At 39.7% G+C, this 27,645-nt stretch overlaps 1 protein-coding gene across 2 annotated transcripts in view; it reads left to right on the top strand.

Moving 5' to 3' along the window:
* The first annotated feature begins 277 nt into the window (after positions 1–277).
* zdhhc2 (zinc finger DHHC-type palmitoyltransferase 2) overlaps positions 278–27,645 on the top strand; it is a 31,060-nt gene continuing 3,692 nt past the window's right edge. Inside the window, exons 1-10 of one of the 2 annotated variants that reach the window (XM_061901799.1) lie at positions 278–565; positions 12,973–12,999; positions 15,079–15,173; positions 15,653–15,773; positions 17,565–17,634; positions 17,750–17,782; positions 19,898–20,018; positions 22,083–22,121; positions 22,537–22,669; positions 22,932–23,058. In XM_061901799.1, the coding sequence (XP_061757783.1) occupies positions 439–565; positions 12,973–12,999; positions 15,079–15,173; positions 15,653–15,773; positions 17,565–17,634; positions 17,750–17,782; positions 19,898–20,018; positions 22,083–22,121; positions 22,537–22,669; positions 22,932–23,058 (893 nt within the window). In that variant the 5' untranslated portion in view covers positions 278–438. The remainder of the gene's footprint in view (positions 566–12,972; positions 13,000–15,078; positions 15,174–15,652; positions 15,774–17,564; positions 17,635–17,749; positions 17,783–19,897; positions 20,019–22,082; positions 22,122–22,536; positions 22,670–22,931; positions 23,059–27,645) is intronic. The other variant, XM_061901800.1, reaches the window with a different exon arrangement.

Below are 27,645 nucleotides of genomic sequence, written 5' to 3'. Positions count from 1 at the left end.
GGAGAAGACATGCATTATAAACCAGCGGTGCGACGCACAAAAAGTTTCCCACGAACGCGCTCGCCTTTTTTACAAGAATGATTTGGAGCGTAATTACCCGCTTTATGAATATTACATCGCCGTGGCTGTGACACGGCGTGCGTGTCCACCGGGCCGGCTGCCGCCCACATGAACCCAGTGAACCCATTCGGTTCAGGTGGGGGAAATGTGCCAGCGTTGCAGCATCCTGCGGCCGCCATGGCAACCGGCGGGAGGGGGCGGAGCTGCTGGTGGTGTTGTAGTGTGGCGCGTGTGAGCACGCCGCGGCGTCACGTGGTGCGTGGAGATGAAAGACGATGCGTTCAGGGCAGGGAGACACCGAGACGCGCGCGCACCCACACTCGGGGCGAGTAAACACGCGGACGTGAACGCGCACTGGCTATGATCCGCTCCTAGACGATGGCACCGTCGGGCCCGCGGAATGTCAAATGGGGCTGCAGGAGAGTTTTTTACTGGATCCCCGTCCTGTTCATCGCCCTCATAGTGGCTTGGTCGTACTACGCCTATGTCGTGCAGCTCTGTTTGGGTAAGGCGACACATGCGTGTGAATGAGGGGGGGTCGCTATTATTTTGCAGAAGGTATGTATGACAGATGAGTGTCATCTGGCTGTAGGTTCAGTGTGTGACACCTGTCACTCACATGGTTTGAAATGCACACATCTTTTGAGCATAGTGGTGTTTATGTTGTGATAGGATGAAGTAGTTGACCACATCACGCGCTCCAGCCGTGATTGCTAACTTTTATTCAGCACGCATTTTACATTTTAATATGTGAAAGTGACTTATTTGTTCTCGTGAATGGCAACAGGTGGGGAATTGCCTGACTAGAAGTTTTGGAAGGAAAATTAAAAGCCAATATTAGTTTGAAACTCCATCCTGTCAAGCTTGGTAAAAGGATTGGACTCAGAAGCAGAGTTGGGACTTTAGACAGGCTTTTATTTTGACAACTTCCTTTTACCTCCAAAGTCAAGAAATAACAATATCTATCCATCCATCCATCCGTCCGTCTTCTACCGCTTATTCCCTTTTGGGGTCGCGGGGGTGCTGGCGCCTATCTCAGCTACAATCGGGCGGAAGGCGGGGTACACCCTGGACAAGTCGCCACCTCATCGCAGGGCCAACACAGATAGACAGACAACATTCACACTCACATTCACACACTAGGGCCAATTTTTAGTGTTGCCAATCAACCTATCCCCAGGTGCATGTCTTTGGAGGTGGGAAGAAGCCGGAGTACCCGGAGGGAACCCACGCATTCACGGGGAGAACATGCAAACTCCACACAGAACGATCCCGAGCCTGGATTTGAACCCAGGACTGCAGGAACTTCGTATTGTGAGGCAGACGCACTAACCCCTCTTCCACCGTGATAATCACAAAAAAAAACTACTCGGCGAAAAGGTTCCAGAAAAAGAAGGAACAACCGAAAATCACTCCGAACGGAGGAAAACACAAAAGTAAAGACGAACTATAATTGACGCCTTATATCAGGGGTGCCCATTACGTCGATCGCGATCGACTGGTCGATCTCGGAAGGTGTGTCAGTCGATCTCAAGCCAGGCATTAAAAAATATACATAAAAATGAGCAATCATCAATCATAACAAGACTTCTTCACTTTCGTCAGTTGTTTGACATTCTCAGCACCCGAGGATCTTGTGAGATGACGCTGGCTGCTGCGAGCTCATATTTAAGAAAAAAATCACTAACAGGGCGGACGCAGGGAAACACATTTTATTCCTAGAGACTCCGTACCTACTGTCAAAACTCTAAAGACCGACAGCACAGTTCCTGTCTTCACCATAAAAGACCTGTTTCATCCTGCCTGTGCTAACAAAATAAGAGTCTCAGAAAGCTAGCGTGCACAAGCTAGCAAGCTACGGAGTTTGATGCCAATGTATTTCTCCCCCGCCCTCAGCGACCGCTTTCTCACTTGCTTGCCCACCCGCACACTCACTGACGTCACTCACCTGCTGCCAGACATTAAAGGGCCACACACATATGCTACTCTCATAACAAAGTGTTTAAAAACCAGTATGCAAGTTGGACAAATGAGATGCCAAATCCAACCACTTTCATGTGGTATTGGACAGAAAGGAGGACTTTTTTTTTTTCTCCATTTGAAAATGCGGACGTTATCAGCACCACTGTCTAATTCCCATCCATCCCATCCATTTTCTACCGCTTATTCCCTTTCGGGGTCGTGCTGGCGCCTATTTCAGCTACAATCGGGCGGAAGGCGGGGTACACCCTGGACAAGTCGCCACCTCATCGCAGGGCCTGTCTAATTCCAATCAATGCAAGTCATCAGAATCAAATACACCAACTTATATTCTTGTCTTCATGAAAGAAAGGAATCTATGTGTGTTAAACATGCTTGTATTATCATTAAACACCATTAACTTGTTAACAAAAATGTCTCTTTCATAAAAAAATAAATATAAATTATTAATAGGAATGAGGTAGATCTCCTCGACTTGGTCAATTGAAAAGTAGCTCGCCTGCAGAAAAAGTGTGAGCGCCCCTGCCTTATATGCTATAAAAATATTTAACAAAAAAACGCTCCAACAGGAGGACCAAAACAACAGCTATGAAAATGTCTACACTACCTAATCTAATACAGTTTTAACAAAAATAGTCACTCAAAAAGTTGAGGAATGAATTAAAAAAATTTAACTGAAACTTACCACTGCGGCTGAATAACGAAATAATCAAAATCACTCTGCTGAGGAGGAAGAAAGGAAAACACAAAATATTCACAAAGGGGTTCAGGATCAAGGGACATAAGCACAAGACAAGGTAAGGCATGGACAAGAACATGGACGCTAGAGAGCACGAACAAACGAGACAATCTGGCACAGAACAATGGAAGGAGTGAGCTTATAAAACACATGAAGGTAATAGGGAACAGCTGGAAACAATCAGAAAACAGGGATGACGTCAGACTGATGACACAAAAGGAAGGGCAGGTGACCTGAAACGAGAGGAGAGTTACTTTTCAAATTAAAACATGCAAACCATAAGACAGAAAAACCCAAGACAAGACATCCCTCACCGCGGTGTGACACATCCAACCGTTTTCTACTACACTGCTCAAAAAAATTAAAAGCCTACTGAAACCCACTACTACCCACCACACAGTCTGATAGTTTATATATCAATGATGAAATATTAACATTGCAACACATGACAATACGGCCTTTTTAGTTTACTAAATTACAATTTTAAATTTCCCGGGAGTTTCGTCTTCGAAACATCGTGTAATGATGACGTGTACGCAAGACGTCATGGGTTTTTAGGAAATATGAGCGCTGCGCACACACACAGCTAAAAGTTGTCTGCTTTAACGGCATAATTATACAGTATTTTGGACATCTGTGTTGCTGAATCTTTTGCAATTTGTTCAATTAATATTGGAGGAGTCAAAGTAGAAAGACGGAGTTGGGAAGCTTTAGCCTTTAGCCACACAAACACACGGTGATTCCTTGTTTAAAATTCCTGGAGGTGAAAATTTACTATGGATCAGAACGCGGTCAAGCGAACATGAAACATGACGGAATGTCAACCAGCAGGTTTCGGTGAGAAAATTGTGGTTAAAAAGTCGCTTCTTACCGGAGAAAAGCTGAGCTTGCCCCCGTCCATAGCTGCCGTTGACTCCCCCATCACTGACCCACCACCGAACGGGTCATTCTGAATGATGTTGCAGGCAGCATAGCGCTCTCCTTGGCTTCTCCACACCTTTTCATGTCTATCACAGGTGCTCAAGGTAAACCTGCTCTCATCTATTAAAAGCACAGGGCGCCAGTGGCGGACTTGCTAATTCTGGTGTTCTATGGCAAATGCCAATCGAGCTCTACAGTTCTGAGCAGTGAGCACGGGGCACACTACAGGACGTCATGCCCTGAGGCCACCCTCGTGAAGTCTGTTTCTGACTGTTTGGGCAGACATTCACACCTGTAGCCTGCTGGAGGTTATTCTGTAGGGCTCGGGCAGTGCTCAACCTGTTCCTCCTTGCACAAAGCAGCCGATATCGGTCCTGCTGATGGGATGAGGACCGTCTACGGCCCTGTCCAGCTCTCCTAGAGTAACTGCCTGTCTCCTGGAATCTCCTCCATGCTCTGGAGATTGTACTGAGAGACACATCAAATCTTCTTGCAACAGCACGCACGGATGTGCCATCCTGGAGGAGTTGGACAATCTGCGCAACTTCAGGAGGGTTAAAAAAACGCCTCATGCTCCCAGTCGTGAAAACGACTCTCGATAAAGCCAACACTTGTGGAAAAACAGTTAAAAAAGATCCAGAGGGAGGAACTTGAAATGGCGTCCACCTGCAAAACCAGTCCGGTTTTGGGGGCCATCTCGTTGTGCTCCTCTAGTGCACCTGTTGTTAATTCCATCAACACCAATGGAGCTGAAACTGATTAACAACCCACTCTGCCACGTACCTGACCAAAACCTTATCAGAAAAGTGCAATTGAATTCATGCCATACCCTGATAAAAAACTGTTCCTTTATTTTTTTGAGCAGTGTATTTGTCCCCGTTGGGGTTTCCAGGGGGCTGTAGCCTATCCCAGCGGAAGGCAGAGTGCACCCTGGACAGGTCGCCACCTCATGGCAATACATACATATATAAATACAAACATTTACATTTTTATGATTTTTAATAAAATCCCCTGAAGAGCAGGGAAACCTGCGAAACAGGCTTTTAGGGATGATTTAGCCTCTCTGTTTTTCCTGACCTAATGTAAATATATATATATATATATATATATATATATATATATATATATATATATATATATATATATATATATATATATATATATCGCAGGTTTCCCCGTTTTTTTCACTTGTCCCTGTTGGGGTCACACCCTGGACAAGTTGCCACCTCATTGCAATACATACATATATAAATACACACACACACACACACAGACATGTATATATATATATATATATATATATATATATATATATATATATATATATATATACATATATATATATATATATTTATATATATATATATATATATATATATATATATATACATATACATATACATATACGTTAGGTCAGAAAAAAAACACAGAGGCGATTTCATCCCTACAAGCCTGTTTTGCAGGTTTCCTTGCTCTTCAGAGGATTTTAATGATTATTGAGTGATTTTATTCAATACAATCCCCTGAAGAGCAGGGAAACCTGCAAAACAGGCTTGTAGGGATGAAATAGCCTCTGTGTTTTTCCCACTACTGAGCACTCTATAACAGATAAACCACAGAAACCCTGACTGTGTATATATATATATATATATATATATATATATATACAAATGTTTATACATATTACATGCATATGTATGTATATTGTTTGTATTTTCAGCATTTTTATTACTTACACTCATGTAACAAATAATCGAAGCGACAGATTATAAATCAAAGCTTTTTTTTATAGAATCAAACGAATGGGTTTACTCAAACAGCCTTAAAAACAGATACAAAAAAGTAAATGCATTTGAATATTCTGGCTAATTAAGTAGAACTAGACGCAGCACAATGGTTGGGAATCACTAAATCACTGCATATACAGAAACATTCCTGTAAGGATTTACAACCATTTTAGTACCATAATATTATGGTGTTTTTTGTCTTGTTTAAACTATTTTGTGCTCCTGAACAATGAATATTAGGATCCAGACACAAGTGAGTAATAAACATTTATAGTAAATTCGGGCATGTGAAAAAGTGGAAATCCGCATTTTTAAACATTAATTTTAGCGTCAAAATATTACTTTTTCGCCGAAATAAGCTCGCTACTTAGTATAGTTTGCGTCATCTAGCTATCTTACTTGTTGTCGCTTGCGTTCGCTGTCTGAGCCACATTGTTGACGGCTTCTTACTTGCCAGCTAATCATATTTCGATGATTTCAATCCGAACCAGCTGTTGTTCTAAAGTATTCATTTGTAGCCAGCGACAATATCTATTTTTGAATGTACACAGAGGTCACAAAACCGGACATATATTACCCGAGGGGGGCATGGCGACAGAGTAGAGTCGCCAAATGGGAAACATTTTCTGAGTTCTTTGCATGCATATTACTGTATATACTTTTTAATGATAATAATGGTAGTAAATTATCTAGGAAAAAAACAAAAAAACATCACCTACGTCCCACTGGGTGTGAGTTTTCCTTGCCCTTATGTGGCCCTACCGAGGATGTCGTAGTGGTTTGTGTTGTGGTTTGTGCAGCCGTTTGAGACACTAGTGATTTAGGGCTATATAAGTAAACATTGATTGATTGATTGATTGATTGATTGATTGATTGATTGATTGATTGATCAGTGGTACATTACCCGTAAAGTGTCAAAAAGACAGCCAAAATGGCCTTGTGGTTAGAGTGTCCGCCCTGAGATCAGTAGGCCGAGTCATGCCAAAGACTATAAAATTGATTGATTGATTTAAACTTTTATTAGTAGATTGCACAGTACAGTACATATTCCGTAAAATTGACCACCAAATGGTAACACCCGAATAAGCTTTTCAACTTGTTTAAATCGGGGTATATATATATATATATATATATATACATACATATCTATATCTATATCTATATATATATATATATATATATATATATATATATATATATATATGTATATATACGTATATATATAACTGTATATATATATATATATATATAGTCATCATTGTCACCGACGTCCCACTGGGTGTGAGTTTTCCTTGCCCTTATCTGGGCCTACCGAGGATGTCGTAGTGGTTTGTGTTGTGGTTTGTGCAGCCCTTTGAGACACTAGTGATTTAGGGCTATATAAGTAAACATTGATTGATTGATGTGAAGTGAATTATATTGATATAGCGCTTTTCTCTAGTGACTCAAAGCGCTTTACATAGTGAAACCCAATATCTAAGTTACATTTAAACCAGTGTGGGTGGCACTGGGAGCAGGTGGGTAAAGTGTCTTGCCCAAGGACACAACGGCAGTGACTAAGATGGCGGAAGCGGGGATCGAACCTGCAACCCTCAAGTTGCTGACACGGCCGCTCTACCAACCGAGCTATACCGCCCATTGATATATATATATATATATATATATATATATATATGTAGGTGTGGGAAAAAAATCACAAGACTACTTCATCTCTACAGATCTGTTTCATGAGGGGTTCCCTCAATCATCAGGAGATTTTATCTCCTGATGATTGTTTAGTCCTGATGACAGTCCTGATGAAACAGATCTGTAGAGATGAAGTAGTCTTGTGATTTTTTTCCCACACCTACATATTGCGCTCTACCACGGTATCGAGCACTATTCTCTGGATAATCCAATCAAGACATATATATATATATATATATATTCTATCAGCATAATTCAGTCATCACACAGGTTAATCATCAGAGTATATACATTGAATTATTTACATTATTTACAATCCGGGGGGTGGGATGTGGATGGGGGTTTAGGTTTGGGAGATATCAGCACTTGGGACCTACGTATTACGTCCCTGGTTGGCGATCAGCATCAAGGGTTGGAATTGGGGATCAAATCACCAAAATGATTCCCAGACGTGGCCACTGCTGCTGCTCACTGCTCCCCTCACCTCCCAGGGGGTGATCAAGGGGATGGGTTGAATGCACAGGTTGTATTTCATCACACATAGTGTGTGTGTGACAATCATTGGTACTTTAACTTTAAAAGAGGTTGGTGGATGATAATGAATTTAAAGGTAAAATAAAGTGTAGAAATGCACCTGATTGCAGGTAATTTAGTCTTGATTTTCAAATTGTGCCTGTGGTGCTTGTGTGGCATAGAAATGTCCTCTTTTTTTCATTAGTTTTTCTTTTTTTTTCTTAAAGGCTGCTCGCATGTCTGTAAGTTGAAGTAATAAAATGCTTTGAACATGTTTCGAGTCCGAACAGAGTCTCCAGCTTCACTTAAACAGGAGAGCGGAGCGCCCTGTCATGAATTTAAGACTTGTGAGGAAAAACATTTTTTAAATGACCACAGCAGGCTGACTGGAGTCACAGGGGGCCAGCACGTTAAGAGCGGGACGGAGGCTACAAAGCATGTGCTCTGCAGACGCACACAGAGACAGTTGTGTGGAAGTCGTGTCAGCTGACACTCTTTCAACAGCTCAGTTAATCCCATTGTCGGGTTTATATAATTCACCTCAAGCAATCTGAGGTTGACCCACTTTCGTTTAAAGCAACCAACATCTGCCTTTGAACATTCGGACCATCGCTTTCCAGATTGTGGAAATCGATGCAAATAGTCATGATGTCGGAGTCTTGGTACAGTATCACTGTAGAAGTTTTATTGATAATATTTAGGTTTATTGGATTTCGGTGTCAGGATAATGCATGATGCCGTAACACACAAAGCTTTATGATGTTTTCATTAATTGGGGTTGAATGTTGTGTTTGTAGAAAGTTGCATACATGATTCATTTTTTGTTGACATATTCATTTGAACATTGCTCGTAGTGTTAACCGTACATTCATTTATTTGTGGCGGCCTGCGCATTGTTTTGATCAGGAAACATGGACTTTCCGCGATTTTGTCCATGAAAATTTTTAAAATATACAGGAACCACACCAAAATCTCATAAAAAGCATAAACAAAAAGAGAAATATTAAAACATATTTTATTCTATTACTTCGTTTTGGAACATCTCATGGTTAAGCCACCTGGTGTCAGGTGAGGCACTGCCTCACTTGCCTCCCTTGACAGCACGTCACTGCTATCAAAGTATACACTTAAAAAATATAACTTTTTTTTTATTTTTTTATGAGAGCGCATAACTCACCAGTGGGTGTGCTGGTGTAAAAGACCCAATTGCATACTGTGGTGCAAACAAGTTATTTCATCGGTATGCTTTTGTTTTGTAGCCCTGACATTGTGGGCTGGACTTCTTCGAGTATTGCGGACTAAACAGAATGGGATTTAAAAAAAAAAAAAAAAAAAAAAATTAAATTACGGGAATGTGAATGTCTTAAGGAAATAAGAAAAACAATACTTCAAAGGGAGTTTTCCTTGGGAAAACAGGATGGTTTACAGGTTTGGGGCCACCACAAATAAATTTGGACCACCACAGACAGATATGGTGCCAAGAGGCCTGGGCCGATAACACATTTCGATAGACGAGATATTCAATCCATCCATCCATCCATCCATCCATTTGAGGTATTGTCCCACAAATTATTGCCAATAAATGGTATTATTGTTAGCATTATTCTGAGACAAAATCAAGTACTTTTGTAAACATAATATTAAAAACTAATAATGGAAATAACTCTTTAAACTTTTATTCATCATTTGGGTTTTTTACTGTTGTAAATGGAAGGTCAATAACTTTAAATCGTCCCAAATAAGTAAACAAAAATAGAATTGTCTCTCAATCTATTTTAGCAAAAATTGCTCTTCAATAAATATTGTATTTTCTGTACATACAAGAGGATAATTTGCTGACCTCCCTATTGACTGGAATCTCACATTATTAAACATAAACATGACTCAGTGTGGTGCGGTCCCTTCCAAGGTTTTTCATTGTTCCCATTGGGTTGAGTTTTTTCTTGCCCAGTTGTGGGATCAGTTCCGAGGATGTTGTTTTTGTTTGTGAAGCCTATTTGATTCATTTATGATTTAGGGCTATATAAATACACTTTGATTGAATGATTTTCCCCCGATGAAAAAAACTGAGTCGAATGGTTTGTTTTGTTGTCTTTTTTTTTGTTGTTGCTATCACTTTCCAAAAAACTCGGCAACCAACGTTGAACCCTCTTCCACCCTGTATGAAAGCGAAAGACAAAGAAAACAAACATAAACATGGCAATTAAATGTATTGTGAAGTTAATTTAATTTATCGTTCGATTAATTGATTTATTCGGCCCAGGCCATGGTGCCACCTGTTCGCCCTCGTTCATAAACACATCCTACAGTGTACCTGGTCTGCCAGAGAATTATTAATCAAACCCCTGTAGATACTCTTCATTAATTTGTCTTTAAAACATAATTAATTTGCTTGCCATCCATGTTTTTTTTTTGTGTCATTTTTTGCAAATGAGTTTGAATCTACAATTTTAACAACAACAACCTACCACTAATAGATTGCAGTCTAATGGGAAACACTAAATTCTAAGTCATTTGACAGACAGGCGTTTCCAATACTCTCTCATGCAGCTACAGTGGGGCAAGAAAGTATTTAGTCAGCCACCGATTGTGCAAGTTCTCCCACTTAAAATGATGACAGAGGTCTGTAATTTTCATCATAGGTACACTTCAACTGTGAGAGAAAGAATGTGAAAACAAATCCAGGAATTCACATTGTAGGAATTTTAAAGAATTTATTTGTAAATGATGGTGGAAAATAAGTATTTGGTCACTTCAAACAAGGAAGATCTCTGGCTCTCACAGACCTGTAACTTCTTCTTTAAGAAGCTCTTCTGTCCTCCACTCGTTATCTGTATTAATGGCACTTGTTTGAACTCGTTATCTGTATAAAAGACACCTGTCCACAGCCTCAAACAGTCAGACTCCAAACTTCACTTTGGCCAAGACCAAAGAGCTGTCGAAGGACACCAGGAAAAGAATTGTAGATCTGCACCAGACTGGGAAGAGTGAATCTACAATAGGCAAGCCGCTTGGTGTGAAAAAATCAACTGTGGGAGCAATTATCAGACAGTGGAAGACATACAAGACCACTGATAATCTCCCTCGATCTGGGGCTCCACGCAAAATCTCATCTCGTGGGGTCAAAATGATCATGAGAACGGTGAGCATAAATCCCAGAACCACACGGGGAGACCTGGTGAATGACCTGCGGAGAGCTGGGACCAAAGTAACAAAGGTTACCATCAGTAACACACTAAGCCGACAGGGAATCAAATCCTGCAGTGTCAGACGTGTCCCCCTGCTTAAGCCAGTGCATATCCAGGCCCGTCTGAAGTTTGCCGGAGAGCACATGGGAGAATGTCATGTGGTCAGATGAAACCAAAATAGAACTTTTTGGTATAAACTCAACTCGTCGTGTTTGGAGGAAGAAGAATACTGAGTTGCATCCCAAGAACACCATACCTACTGTGAAGCATGGGGGTGGAAACATCATGCTTTGGGGCTGTTTTTCTTTTAAGGGGACAGGACGATTGATCCGTGCTAAGGAAAGAATGAATGGGGCCATGTATCGTGAGATTTTGAGCCAAAACCTCCTTCCATCAGTGAAAGCTTTGAATGGTTGACCAAATACTTATTTTCCACCATAATTTACAAAAAAGATTATTTGTAATTCCTGCAATGTGAATTCTTGGATTGTTTTTCACATTCTGTCTCTCACAGTTGAAGTGTACTTATGATTAAAATTACAGACCTCTGTCATCATTTTAAGTGGGAGAACTTGCATAATCGGTGGCTGACTAAATACTTTTCTGCCCCACTGTAAGTAGAGTAACTGACATACAGTACTGGAAACACCTCTCAGTAAAACGCATTGCAGTTTTACCTCCTTTCATTACATATAGCATGTGCGTGCGTGAAAGAGTGAGGTTGTTATCCTCGTTAATTGCTCATGATGCTTGGCTAATTCTTGTTTGCAGAAAAGTGTGTCAGGTACTCCCTGTGCACCAGTCTGTGATTTTATCTGAAAGTTAGCATATATATATATATATATATATATATATATATATATATATATATATATATATATATATATATATATATATATATATATATATATATATATATATATATATATATATATATATATATATATATATATATATATATATATATATATATATATATTGTAGCTGAGATAGACACCACCGCCCCCGCAACCCCAAAGGGAATAAGCGGTAGGAAATGTATGGAGATATATATATATATATATATATATATATATATATATATATATATATATATATATATATATATATATATATATATAAAATGGGTGGACAATAAGCTGGACTGGACTGTTAACACGGACCACCAGTACAAGAAAGGACAGAGCAGGCTGTACTTCCTCAGGAGACTGCACTCCTTCAACATTTGTAGAAAACTCCTGTGGATGTACTACCAGTCTGTGGTTGCCAGTGTTCTGTTCTACATGGTAGTGTGCTGGGGGGGGCAGCACATCTAAGAAGGACAGTTCCAGACTTAAGAAACTGATCAGGCGGGCCGGTTCTACAATCGGAATGAAACTGGACTCACTGGTGACGGTGGCAGAGAAGAGGACTGTTGACAAACTAGTGAGCATCCTGGATGATGGCAGTCACCCTCTGCATACAGTTATCAGTAGCCAGAGGAGCCTGTTCAGTGCTAGACTGCTTCATCCCAAGTGCAGGACTAATAGACTCAAGAACTCCTTTGTCCCACACGCCATTAGACTGTACAACTCCTCTCTGGGGCGGGGGACGGGGGGTATTAAGATGACAGGGGATGCAAAACATTAACAGTGCAATACGTTTTTTCATAACATGGTCACTACTGCCTACTTTGTCTTGTTATATTCTTATTTTACTGTTATATTGTTATTCCCATTGTTTTTATTCTTTTTGTAATATTTCTCTATTTTGTTTCCTTTTAAACCCCCATTATTTACTTTTTACTTTTTTCTTTAAATTGATCTCAACTCTGTACACTGCTGCTGGAATTTAAATTTTCCTGAAGGAACTCTCCTGAAGGAATCAATAAAGTACTATCTATCTATCTATATATATATGTATATATATACATATATATATATATATATATATATATATATATATATATATATATATATATATATATATATATATAGTATGTGGACCAATTATGTTCATATTTTTGACAAATGTTGTCCTTTGCAACCAAGCATAGGGTTTAGTGTATTTAAGTTGACATATATAAATGCTCCTTACATGTATTTTTTTCTCTTTGCAGTGTCAATCGAAAACACGTGGGAAAAGGGTAAGTGTTTCATAACACATGTCTGAAATCAAGAAGAATTATTTAATCTCCAAGCGTCAGACGACGCGATGATTCCAGTCGGGAGACGTCCGTGCAGCTGCAACTCTCCTCAAAACATTTCTTGCAGTCTGTGTCATCTGCGTCCTGACATATTTTTCATGACTTCCTCCTCATACTTAATAGGGAACACTATTCCACCTGGATTTTTTAGCAATGTCATCGTTTATAGTTTTACCATGATTCTTGTATATTTAAAGAAACCCTAAGAACTGACTCTGAAAAAAGTCCCAGTTGGACTTTGGAAAATGTTTCGGAGGTAGGCAGCTGTCCATTTGGCTCGCATTTTGAACGATGTCTGTGGGGCTTACAGAGCATGTTTTTATGTGTGGGATTTGTGAATTTAATTTCCCATACTTTATAGGAGCGCAGTAATGCTTGTAAGGCTTTTCCCTTTTCAGCACGTTTAGACCAGGGATTCCCAACCACTGTGCTGCAGTACATTAATGTTATCCAAGTATTTAATTTCCCCTTATTAGTCAAAAAAGTCTTTGCCAGCAACATATTCTGTAGTGACAGACAGAACAAGTAAATGCTCTCCCAATCGATGGCAGGTCAGGTAACACATGGTAGGCTGTGGGCTACTAGGAGTGAGCAGCTCCACAACAGCTACGCACACAATAGCACACAAGCTAGACACATGTAATAAGTTGTCCTTAATTAAACAATATTGCGGTCTTCAACACATTTATAAATAAACAAGTATTGAATAATTATACTTAAACACACTAAGTCTCCAAGGCTGAAGCATATTGGACGGTATCCAGTAATGAATTATCACTCCACTTCAATTTAAAAACTGCATAAGTCCATTTCAGGCGTTTAGTAAGAAGTAATTGTTTTTTTTTTCCACTTACAATTGAGTCATAATCAAGCCTTTTGAACATTGTACACTACCAACTCATAAAAGTATGTACAGTGGGGCAAAAAAATATTTAGTCAGCCACCGATTGTGCAAGTTCTCCCACTTAAAATGATGACAGAGGTCTAATTTTCATCATAGGTACACTTCAACTGTGAAAAAATACAGGAATTCACATTGTAGGAATTTTAAAGAATTTATTTGTAAATTATGGTGGAAAATAAGTATTTGGTCAACCATTCAAAGGACTCACTGATGGAAGGAGGTTTTGGCTCAAATCTCACGATACATGGCCCCATTCATTCTTTCCTTAACACGGATCAATCGACCTGTCCCCTTTGCAGAAAAACAGCCCCAAAGCATGATGTTTCCACCCCCATGCTTCACAGTAGATATGGTGTTCTTGGGATGCAACTCAGTATTCTACTTCCTCCAAACACGACGAGTTTATACCAAAATGGATACATGAATGATACAGCAGAGGATTGGGAGAATGTCATCTGGTCAGATAAAACCAAAATAGAACTTTTTGGTATAAACGCAACTCGTCATGTTTGGAGGAAGAAGAATACTGAGTTGCATCCCAAGAACACCATAACTACTGTGAAGCATGGGGGTGGAAACATCATGCTTTGGGGCTGTTTTTCTGCTAAGGGGACAGGACGATTGATCCGTGTTAAGGAAAGAATAAATGGGGCCATGTATCGTGAGATTTTGAGCCAAAACCTCCTTCCATCAGTGAGAGCTTTGAATGTTTGACCTAATACTTATTGTCCACCATAATTTGCAAATTAATTCTTTAAAATTCCTACAATGTGAATTCCTGGATTTTTTTTTTCTAATTTTGTCTCTAACAGTTGAAGTGTATCTATGATGAATATTACAGACCTCTGTCATCATTTTAAGTGGGAGAACTTGCACAATCGGTGGCTGACTAAATACTTTTTTGCCCCACTGTATGATTCATGCTGATATCGTATCTAATCAATATTGGTATGGGCCAATACTCAAGACTGATATCAGTATGGTATAGGAAGTGCGTCGAGACGCCCATACTAATTTGTCTTGTGCAAAAAACTAAAAAAAACTAAAAGCCTTTCAAATTCACTCGTAACCACAATTTTCACGAATGATCGATTGTAATTTTCTCTCCTTTTCAGTCTTATACTTAATGTTGTACCATGTCATCTTCATCATGTTTATTTGGGCTTACTGGCAGACTATCTTCACCAATCCCATGAACCCCCTGGAGGAGGTGAGTGAGGCGACGGCGCTTTGTTATTGACAGCGTGAGTTGAGTTATTGTGGGAAGTCCAGAGGTAGGTAGGTTGCAGCCTCAGTGTGTGAGTGAGTGCTGCTTTTGGACTAATAACACCTTGCAAGAGGCGCAATAGTCTATGATGCAGCAACTCAGCTTCGTGTCTCTGACGACACACACATTCAAAATTAGAGGACTTCCCAAAGTCACAATGCAACGTTTCCTAGCAGATGAGGCTTTGCTTTATGACACTGGTAATCATCTCAGATTTGGCGGTTGTAATAAAAATCAAAACTTGTTTGTGCGCATCATAGTTATTTCTTCCATTTAAGTAAGTAAAAACACAACCCTGCCTGTATTTTCTTCACGCTTAAACAACATATTCCTGCACGTGTCTAACATGCTAGAGTACAAAATAAAACAGGCACTGACAGGACGTGACAGCTCGTGTTTTCTTTGCGTCTTGTTCTACAAAGTTTCACCTGTCCTACTCGGAAAAAGAGTTGCTGGAGCGTGAAGACAGGGGTGAGTCTCAGCAGGAAATCCTGAGGAGAATAGCCAAGAAGCTGCCAATCTACACTCGCACCAACTCTGGAGGTATGCATTACACCTGTGCTGTCTTTAGGTCTGATCTTTTAAGGGTTTCTGTGTATTATATGTATTTATGTATATATGTATAATGTGGTTGATATTTTATTTTGTGCAAAAAATAACCAAGCAGCACATGTTGGACTGTCTTCACATACAGTGGGGCAAAAAAGTATTTAGTCAGCCACCAATAGTGCAAGTTCTTCCACTTAAAATGATGACAGAGGTCTGTAATTTTCATCATAGGTACACTTCAACTGTGAGAGACAGAATGTGAAAAAAAAATCCAGGAACTCACATTGTAGGAATGTTAAATAATTTATTTGTAAATTATGGTGGAAAATAAGTATTTGGTCAACCATTCAAAGCTCTCACTGATGGAAGGAGGTTTTGGCTCAAAATCTCACGATACATGGCCCCATTTATTCTTTCCTTAACACGGATCAATCGTCCTGTCCCCTTAGCAGAAAAACAGCCCCAAAGCATGATGTTTCCACCCCCATGCTTCACAGTAGGTATAGTGTTCTTGGGATGCAACTCAGTATTCTTCTTCCTCCAAACACGACAAGCTTATACCAAAATGGATACATGGATGATACAGCAGAGGATTGGGAGAATGTCATGTGGTCAGATGAAACCAAAATAGAACTTTATGGTATAAACTCAACTCGTCGTGTTTGGAGGAAGAAAAATACTGAGTTGCATCCCAAGAATACCATACCTACTGTGAAGCATGGGGGTGGAAACATCATGCTTTGGGGCTGTTTTTCCAGCTAAGGGGACAGGACGATTGATCCGTGTTAAGGAAAGAATGGATGGGGCCATGTATCGTGAGATTTTGAGCCAAAACCTCCTTCATTCAGTGAGAGCTTTGAATGGTTGACCAAATACTTATTTTCCACCATAATTTACAAATAAATTTTTTAAAATTTAAAATTCCTACAATGTGAATTCCTGGATTTTTTTTTTCACATTCTGTCTCTCACAGTTGAAGTGTACCTATGATGAAAATTACAGACTTCTGTCATCATTTTAAGTGGGAGAACTTGCACAATCGGTGGCTGACTAAATATTTTTTTTGCCCCCATGTATGATTTCGTATGTATCGGGAAAAGATTGTGAGAAAAAAAATGTGCGGTCTACACCACTTTTGCACTTGGTGCTAGTTGTAAACAAAGTCTCAGTAGATCACACGCAACACACTCACTAATAGTAATCACAATTAGCACACAGTGTTTAACATTTGTTATTTGGATACTAGTAGATCAGGTTGTGTGCTGTCGATATATGTTTGTCAATGACTGACAGCCAGTCCATAGGAACTCCTCAAGCCTGAACATTAGGCAGTAGAGGGTTGATGGATGGATGTAAAAACGAAAACAAAACATTAAGTTGGGCTACCAAGAAAACTCACTGCCTGATGTACCTTTTTAAAATGACAATGTTATAAAATACACAGAAAACATTATTTCACAAAGTGGTGACTCTAAATACTGTTTCAAAGACCAAAAAGAAATCCATCTATCCATTTTCTGCCGTTTATTCCCTTTGGGGTTGCGGGGGGCGCTGGAGCCTATCTCAGCTACAATCAGGCGGAAGGCGGTGTACACCCTGGACAAGTCGCCACCTCATCACAGGGCCAACACAGATAGACAGACAACATTGCATCACTCAATCCCAACCATTTGACATTTACTCCTAAAAACGGCACTTTAAAGATTATGTGATATGTTTATTTACACTTAAGGGACTTATTAATCAAGTCGTCGCTGTGTGTTCTAATTGTCTGTCTCTCCTCAGCAATCCGTTTTTGTGACCGCTGCCAGCTGCTGAAGCCTGATCGATGTCACCATTGTTCAGTTTGCGATAAGTATGACTCCCGCTCTGCACGTACAGTAGTATATCTGCAAGAACAGGAGCTCATGATGTCGTGACCAACAGAGGAAGATCCAATAACGCTTACATCTGACCCTGTTTTGTTTCAGATGCATCCTGAAGATGGATCACCACTGTCCCTGGTACGTACGCTAGATATAACCAAAAACCAGACCAGACCGTGCGCATTTTCACTATGGGTATTTACACCAAGAGTCAAGCCCACTTGCGTCCACAATCTGGCTTCAAGACGTCCAAAGTTTTAAAAAAATAATGTTTTTTTTTTTTTTTACATATGTCCCATCCAGCTGCTCAGGGTAATCTTATTGTTGATGTAGACGCCCATATCTGCTGTACATATTTACTTAACAAAATAGAAGTGTGGGATACTTCTCTTGTAGCTCTACATATATATATATATATATGTATATATATATATGTATATATATATGTGTATATATATACATATATATACACACACACATATATATGTATATATACAGGTATATATATATGTATATATATACACACACACATATACATATATATATATATATATAACTATCCCCTCAGCCAGAGGGGATAGAAAGAAAAAAGGGAAAAAATAAGTCGAGAGTTGAAAATTGTGAAAACAGAACTTTAAGACAAAAAAATGCAAAGGTATTTTAATTCTGTAAAATAGTCTAGTTATTACTCAAATCAATTATTACGTGCATTTTATGATCAGCTGCCCATTTTACATGAGGAGTTGTTGATAGATTTAGTGAATTTAGCAGATAAGCTGATGTTGTAACCAGATAAGGCAATCAGGAAATAATATTGGATAAAATAAAATAAAAGATCCTTATTCAAAGCTAAATTGTAAGGGTATAACAATAATTGCAACATTTAGTGCATGCTTAATATCAGGTCACAGTTTTAGTAAAAGTGACAACATCCATCCATCTATTTTCTACCGTTTGTTCCTTTTGGGGTCGCGGGGGGTGCTGGAGCCTATCTCAGCTGCATTTGGGCGGAAGGGGGATACACCCTGGACAAGTCACCACCTCATCACAGGACCAATGCAGATGGACAGAACACATTCTCACTCACATTCACACACTAAATCTAATTTTAGTGTTGACAATGAAACGTGGAATATCAAACCACACAATTTATGCAATTATTTTATTTTAAACCATTTTCAAAGCATCATAAAAAGATTTTCACCTGTTTTTCCAAGTATTAAGTAAAAAATTATTGTTGTACTGTAAGAAAACAGGCTTCACGGTGGCAGAGGGGTTAGTGCGTCTGCCTCACAATACGAAGGTCCTGCAGTCCTGGGTTCAAATCCAGGCTCGGGATCTTTCTGTGTGGAGTTTGCATGTTCTCCCCGTGAATGCGTGGGTTCCCTCCGGGTACTCCGGCTTCCTCCCACTTCCAAAGACATGCACCTGGGGATAGGTTGATTGGCAACACTAAATTGGCCCTAGTGTGTGAATGTGAGTGTGAATGTTGTCCGTCTATCTGTGTTGGCCCTGCGATGAGGTGGCGACTTGTCCAGGGTGTACCCCGCCTTCCGCCCGATTGTAGCTGAGATAGGCGCCAGCGCCCCCCCGCGACCCCGAACGGGAATAAGCGGCAGAAAATGGATGGATGGATGTAAGAAAACAAAAACACAAAAATAAACACTGAATTCCATGAAGAAACGTGAGTTTTAATATTATTTTTTAGCGCTTCCATATGGAGTCTACTGACATATAAGTTAGAACTTCATACTACTTTGTTTTACAAATAACAACATCAGAGGATGCATGTGCATGTAGGAGCCAGTCTGCATCACAACAAGAGGATGGAGAAAGATAAGGAGTTTGGTGACTACGTAGTCGGGCTACAATGGCGGACATGCGCAAAGATCTTCGGGTAAAACTTGACCCTATATCGAGATATCCGCTGATGTCACAATTGGGATAAAACGTCACAAATTGAGAAAATTCCAAACAGCTTGTTTGGAGAAAGTATGAAAGAAGGCAAACTTATTTTATCAATATCAAACATTTTACAGACTCATTCATATCTCAAATACAGTACACAAAACCAGGAACCAATGGGTAAGAAAAGTTGGTTTCGCATAAATTGTCCCCTTCAATATGTTAACATGTGACTCATTTTAACTTCATGAGCTTCCTGCCATCTTACGTCTACAACGATGCAGTATGTATGTGTACAATGTGAAATATTACAGTTGTACTTACTGCTGTCTCATGTTATATCCACAGGGTTAACAACTGCGTGGGATTTTCCAACTATAAGCCGTTTATGCTGTTCTTGTCATATTCCCTACTCTACTGCCTTTTTATAACGGCTACAGACCTTAAGTACTTCATTAAGTTTTGGATGGTAAGTACATACCTCAATCTTATATACACACACACACATACATACATACATACATACATACATATATATATATATATATATATATATATATATATATATATATATATACATACAGTATATATACATATATATATATATATGTACATATATATATATATATACACACACACACACACACACATATATACAAAAAATAAAAAAATAAAATATATATATGTATATATATATATATATATATATATATGTATATATATATATATATATATATATATATATATATATATACAAACCCCGTTTCCATATGAGTTGGGGAATTGTGTTAGATGTAAATATAAACGGAATACAATGATTTGCAAATCATTTTCAACCCATATTCAGTTGAATATGCTACAAAGACAACATATTTGATGTTCAAACTGATAAACATTTTTTTTTGGTGCAAATAATCATTAACTTTAGAATTTGATGCCAGCAACACGTGACAAAGAAGTTAGGAAAGGTGGCAATAAATACTGATAAAGTTGAGGAATGCTCATCAAACACTTATATGGAACATCCAAAAGGTGTGCAGGCTAATTAGGAACAATTGGGTGCCATAATGGGGAATAAAAGCAGCTTCCATGAAATGCCAAGAAATTCACAAAAAAGGACGGGGTGAAGGTCACCACTTTCTAAGCAAATCGTCAAACAGTTTTACAACAACATTTCTCAACGAGCTATTGCAATAAATTTAGGGATTTTACCATCTACAGTCCGTAAAATCATCAAAAAGTTCAGAGAATCTGGAGAAATCACTGCACGTAAGCGATGATATTACGAGCTTTTGATCCCTCAGGCGGTACTGCATCAAATACCGACATCAGTGTGTAAAGGATATCACCACATGGGCTCAGGAACACTTCATAAAACCACTGTCAGTAACTACAGTTGGTCGCTACATCTGTAAGTGCAAGTTAAAACTCTACTATGCAAAGCCAAACCCATTTATCAACAATATCCTGAAACGCCGCCGGCTTGGCTGGCCCCGAGCTCACTTAAGATGGACTGATGCAAAGTGGAAAGGTGTTTTGTGGTCTGACGAGCCCACATTTCAAATTATATTTTGAAACAGAGGACGTGGTGTCCTCCAGAACAAAAAGGAAAATAACCATTTGGATTGTTATAGGCGCTAAGTTCAAAAGCCAGCATCTGTGACGGTATGGGGGTGTATTAGTGCCCAAGGCATGGGCAACTTACACATCTGTGAAGGCACCATTAATGCTGAAAGGTCCATACAGGTTTTGGAGCAACATATACTGTCATCTAAGCAACGTTATCATGGCTGCTTATGTCAGCAAGAAAAGTGTTACAACAGCGTGGCTTTGTTAAAAAAAAGAGTGCGGATACTTTCCTGGCCCGCCTGCAGTACAAACCTGTCTCCCATCGAAAATGTGTGGCGCATTATAAAGCGTGAAATACGACAGCGGAGACCCCGGACTGTTGAACGACTGAAGCTCTCCATAAAACAAAAATGGGAAAGAATTCCACTTTCAAAGCTTCAACAATTAGTTTCCTCAGTTCCCAAACGTTTATTGAGTGTTGTTAAAAGAAAAGGTAATGTAACACAGTGGTGAACATGCCCTTTCCCAACTACTTTGGCACGTGTTGCAGCCATGAAATTCTAAGTTAATTGTTATTTGCAAAAAAAATAAAGTTTATGAGTTTGAACATCAAATATATTGTCTTTGTAGTGCATTCAATTGAATATGGGTTGAAAAGGATTTGCAAATCATTGTATTCTATTTATATTTACATCTAACACAACTCATATGGAAACAAGGTTTGTATATATTCTATATATATATACACATACATACATACATATTTACTGTATATATATATACAGCATATATATATATATATATATATATATATATATATATATATATATATATATATATATATATATATATATATATATATATATATATATATGCTGTATATATATATATATTGGGTAGATTACAAGTAGATAATATCTGTAAAGAACTCAGTCATTGTTCGATTTGACATTTTTTCCACAAGGCTGGAGGTCGAGCCCATTTCCGTCTGAAGGAATATCTGGTAACAATTTGGCCATTCACTCAAGCTAGTTAGCGTACTTTAGTATGGTAGATGTGATTATGTGTACTGAATAGGTAAACACCCACCAACTAAGTAGAGATATTGACCCTAATATAGGACAATATTTTTTTTTGTGTGTAAAGTCTGAAAAACACAACCCTGAAGAGCTTTTCTTCCCGTCACTCACACACACTTGAAGCCGTGCCGTAGGATAAAAGTGTCCTAAAAGTTAAAGTATGGTATGATAATGATGACTAATAAAGCAGATATCCTTCTTTTCAATTCAGCACTGATTACATGATTTAAAAAAGTATTATTACAGTCTGATTTTGTCTTATATTTGGGTCAACATCGTTCATGCGTGACCAGAGCGTAGCTTCCACTCACGCATTTGTGCCGCTCGTTCCTCCCACAGAATGGCTTCCCAGACACGCAGGCCAAGTTCCACATCCTGTTCCTCTTCTTCTCAGCCTCAATGTTCTCAGTCAGCCTCGCTTCGCTTTTCATCTATCACTGCTGGCTCGTCTGCAAGAACAGGTCCACACTCGGTAGGCGTCGTCTGCATTGTCTTCTTTGCACATGTCCGCCTCCTTTCATGAGCATCTTTGTGTTGTTGTTGTCAGACAGAGAGGAGACGGATGTGTGTTGTGTATGTTGTCGCGTCAGGGCAAGACAAACAGCTGATTATAGACACTCCTCAGCAGGAGAAGTCACTCATGGCGTCCATCTGACACTCAGTGTTACTATTCATCCGTTTTGTCTGTTACATAATACTAACATTCCATTCCCCTTGGCTGTGTGTGCTATTAGAGGCTGTTCGTGCGCCTGTTTTTCGTCACGGCAGAGACAAGAACGGATTCAGTCTGGGCTCCAGTAAGAACTTCCGCCAAGTGTTTGGCGATGAAGCCAAATATTGGCCCTTTCCTGTTTTCTCCAGGTACACTCCTTGGATCACACACACACGTATACAATCAGCAGTTGAAATAGACCATTCGGGGCCTGATTTACTAAAGGTTTGTGTGTACTAAAACATGTGCCAACTTGACAGCACACAAGATTGATCTACTAAATGTCTGTAAAGCGGATTGGAATAAGGCGTGCAATCCATTTTGCGTCTCTGTGTTCATTTATAAGCAGAATATATAATGATCATCAAAACGCCCACAATACTGAAGATGAACAGATAATAATTTATATTTATACATATAAATAAACGAATGAAAGAAAGAGAGAGAGATGGAAATTAAGAAGGAAGGAAATGTGGGCTGTGACTGACCAGTCATCAATACATATTAGAGTGTTTCTTTTAGTCATTGCAACATTTTTGTCTTTTTTAGGATCCATATGCAGGGTCTTACAGGGTCATTAAGTTTTTACGGTTGCAGTTTTTAGCCCCATATGTGTATGTATATATATATATATATATATATATATATACAGTGCCCTCCATAATTATTGGCACCCCTGGTTGAGATGTGTTTTTTAGCTTCCAATTATTTTATTTTTTTTCTAAATAATATGGGACCTTAATGGAAAAAAAGAGAAAAATCCAACCTTCAATACAAGTGCATTTATTCAGTGGGGAAAAAATCCCACATAGAGAAATAATTATTTGACATCAAATAATATGTGTCACAATTATTAGCACCCCTGGTGTTAATATTTTGTACAACCCCCTTTTGCCAACAAAACAGCACCTAATCTTCTCCTATAATGTTTCACAAGATGGGCAAAGACAGAAAGAGGGATTTTCAGCCATTCCTCTTTGCAGAATCTCTCTAAATCATCCAGAGACCTGGGTCCTCTCCTCTGTACTCTCCTTTTCAGCTCACCCCACAGGTTCTCAATGGGGTTGAGGTCAGGGGACTGAGATGGCCATGGGAGGAGCTTGATTTTGTGTCTGGTGAACCATTTCTGTGTAGATTTGGCCATATGTTTAGGGTCATTGTCTTGCTGAAAGACCCAGTGACGACCCAGCTTCAGCTTTCGGGCAGAGGGCAACAGATTTTGATTTAAAATGTCCTGGTATTTCAAAGCATTCATGATGCCATGCACCCTAACAAGGTTCCCAGGGCCTTTGGAAGTGAAACAGCCCCACAGCATCACTGACCCACCCCCATACTTCACAGTGGGTATGAGGTGCTTTTCAGCATGCGCATCTTTCGTGGTACGCCAGACCCACTTAGAGTGTTTGTTGCCAAAAAGCTCAATCTTGGTCTCATCTGACCAAAGCACACGGTCCCAGTTGAAGCCCCAATACCGTTTGGCGAACTCCAGACGCTTGCGTTTATGATTGTGAGTGAGGAAAGGTTTTCTCCGTGCATGCCTCCCAAACAGCTTGTTGGCGTGTAGACAGCGCCTGATGGTTGATTTGGAGACTTTGTGACCCCAGGATGCTACCATTTGTTGTAATTCTGTAACAGTGAGCTTTGGAGATCTTTTGATTTCTCTTACCATCCTCCTCACTGTGCGTGGTGGCAAAATAAACTTGGGTCCTCGTCCAGGCTTATTTACCACTGTTCCAGTTGTTTTGAACTTCTTAATTATTCCTCTCACAGTGGATATGGGCAGCTGCAGTTGAGTGGCAATCTTCTTGTAGCCTCTGCCTGACCTGTGAAGGTCGACGCACATCTGCCTCACTTGTATGCTGTGTTCCTTTGTCTTTCCCATGTTTAAGAGTGGATAAGAGAAATGGCCTCGGTGTCACGTCATATTTATACCCCAGGGAAACAGGAAGTGATGAATTACTAATTAAATGTTCCTACGTACTCTGGTAAACTTTGTAAACTACTGTAGAAATGACAGAAATGCTTCAATTATATTTATTTCCTGGGAATTGTTAAGGGTGCCAATAATTGTGGAACAGGTGATTTAATGAAAAATAATTATTTTTTAGTCAGGGATTTTTTTATTTTCTTACAATTCATTTGAGTTGAAGGCTACATTTTCCTACAATTTTCAGTGTGACAGTATTCTTCTGCAATAAACACTGAATTTATTTTAAGGCTTTTAACACATCTCAACCAGGGGTGCCAATAATTATGGAGGGCACTGTATATATATATACAGTGGGGCAAAAAAGTATTTACTCAGCCACGGATTGTGCAAGTTCTCCCACTTAAAATGACAGAGATCTGTAATTTTCATCAAAATGTTCTATTTTGGTTTCATCTGACCACATGACATTCTCCCAATCCTCTGCTGTATCATCCATGTATCCATTTTGGTACAAACTAAACTCGTCGTGTTTGGAGGGAGAAGAATACTGAGTTGCATCCCAAGAACACCATACCTACTGTGAAGCATGGGGGTGGAAACATCATGCTTTGGGGCTGTTTTTCTGCTAAGGGGACAGGACGATTGATCCGTGTTAAGGAAAGAATGAATGGGGCCATGTATCGTGAGATTTTGAGCCAAAACCTCCTTCCATCAGTGAGAGCTTTGAATGGTTGACCAAATACTTATTTTCCACCATCATTTACAAAGAAATTCTTTAAAATTCCTACAATGTGAATTCATGGATTTTTTTTTCTCCACATTCTGTCCCTCACAGTTGAAGTGTACCTATGATGAAAATTACAGACCTCTGTCATCATTTTAAGTGGGAGAACTTGCACAATCGGTGGCTGACTAAATACTTTTTTGCCCCACTGTAAGTAGAGTAACTGACATACAGTACTATATATATATATATCTTTATATATATATATACATATATATATGTATATATATATATACATATATATATATATCCATCCATCCATCCATCCATCTTCTTCCGCTTATCCGAGGTCGGGTCGCGGGGGCAACAGCCTAAGCAGGGAAACCCAGACTTCCCTCTCCCCAGCCACTTCGTCTAGCTCTTCCCGGGGGATCCCGAGGCGTTCCCAGGCCAGCCGGGAGACATAGTCTTCCCAACGTGTCCTGGGTCTTCCCCGTGGCCTCCTACCGGTTGGACGTGCCCTAAACACCTCCCTAGGGAGGCGTTCGGGTGGCATCCTGACCAGATGCCCGAACCACCTCATCTGGCTCCTCTCGATGTGAAGGAGCAGCGGCTTTACTTTGAGTTCCTCCCGGATGGCAGAGCTTCTCACCCTATCTCTAAGGGAGAGCCCCGCCACACGGCGGAGGAAACTCATTTCGGCCGCTTGTACCCGTGATCTTATCCTTTCGGTCATGACCCAAAGCTCATGACCATAGGTGAGGATGGGAACGTAGATCGACCGGTAAATTGAGAGCTTTGCCTTCCGGCTCAGCTCCTTCTTCACCACAACGGACCGGTACAACGTCCGCATTACTGAAGACGCCGCACCGATCCGCCTGTCGATCTCACGATCCACTGTTCCCTCACTCGTGAACAAGACTCCTAGGTACTTGAACTCCTCCACTTGGGGCAGGGTCTCCTCCCCAACCCGGAGATGGCACTCCACCCTTTTCCGGGCGAGAACCATGGACTCGGACTTGGAGGTGCTGATTCTCATTCCGGTCGCTTCACACTCGGCTGCGTATATATATATATACACACGCCAAATCTAATTAGAATCTTAAATTATTATATTGTGATTAAACAACACTCATCTCCGTTTTCCAAGCACTATTAAGCACGTCTGAAAAGTACGTGCAAACTGACACACTTTGTGCTCGCGTTGCAAAGACATATTATTGACAGGGAATCCTGCGTCATACGTGTGTGTGTGTCAACTTATTGCATGGTGTCAGAAATAAAATATATTACACAAAGCAACATCCTTTTATAAATTTAAAGCTGCACTATTATGGGAATGTTGCCAATCGTTCACAATCATTATAAAAGATATTAGGATGGATGGGTGGATTTTTTTTAATGCATTCTGAATATTAAATAAATTCAAGGGCTTTTCGTGTCGTTCTCGTCAGTTCCGGGTTCTAAGTGGTGGTCAAAGTGTCCCAACTTGTCGGATTATATCACCAGCCACTTTCTGTCCAGGTGAGAGGCATGATTTAATATCTACCATAAATTTACAGAGAGCGAGGAAGCGAGAAAGCAGCAGGAGCTCGATGATGTAAACATCGGGACACAGATAGCGATCACGTCGCCGCTATTAATAGTTTGCCTGTGTTAGAACTTATGATAACAATATGACTAACATTTGGTTAATATTTAAGTCATGAAATGTAAATGGGGCATTGTTGGCGCTTTCTGAATGGTTATTTATCAAATTTCATGGGCAAAATAGTGGTGCTGCCATTGGCTTCGCTGTAAGCGGACTTTTATTTACGCTTACTTAATACTGAGAACAATTTTTTTTTTTTTAAATCCATCCTGCGTCATGTCTTTCATAAAAATTGTGGATGATAGAAATTTGTTTTAAAAAAAGTTAAGTTCCCCTTTAAGTGGCTGGTTAAAACAAACTCAATTGATGGTTTTGGTGTCCTGCGATGAGGTGTCGACTTGTCCAGGGTGTACACCGCCTTCCGCCAGATTGTAGCTGGGATAAGAACCAGTGCCCCACGCAACCAAAAAAGGGAAAAAGCGGTAGGAAAT

The sequence above is a fragment of the Nerophis ophidion genome, linkage group LG05 (genome assembly GCF_033978795.1).
Source record: "Nerophis ophidion isolate RoL-2023_Sa linkage group LG05, RoL_Noph_v1.0, whole genome shotgun sequence".
NCBI classification, from domain to species: domain Eukaryota; kingdom Metazoa; phylum Chordata; class Actinopteri; order Syngnathiformes; family Syngnathidae; genus Nerophis; species Nerophis ophidion.
Note: the sequence above shows the minus strand (reverse complement) of the source record. Positions and strands in the feature narration are given on the sequence as shown.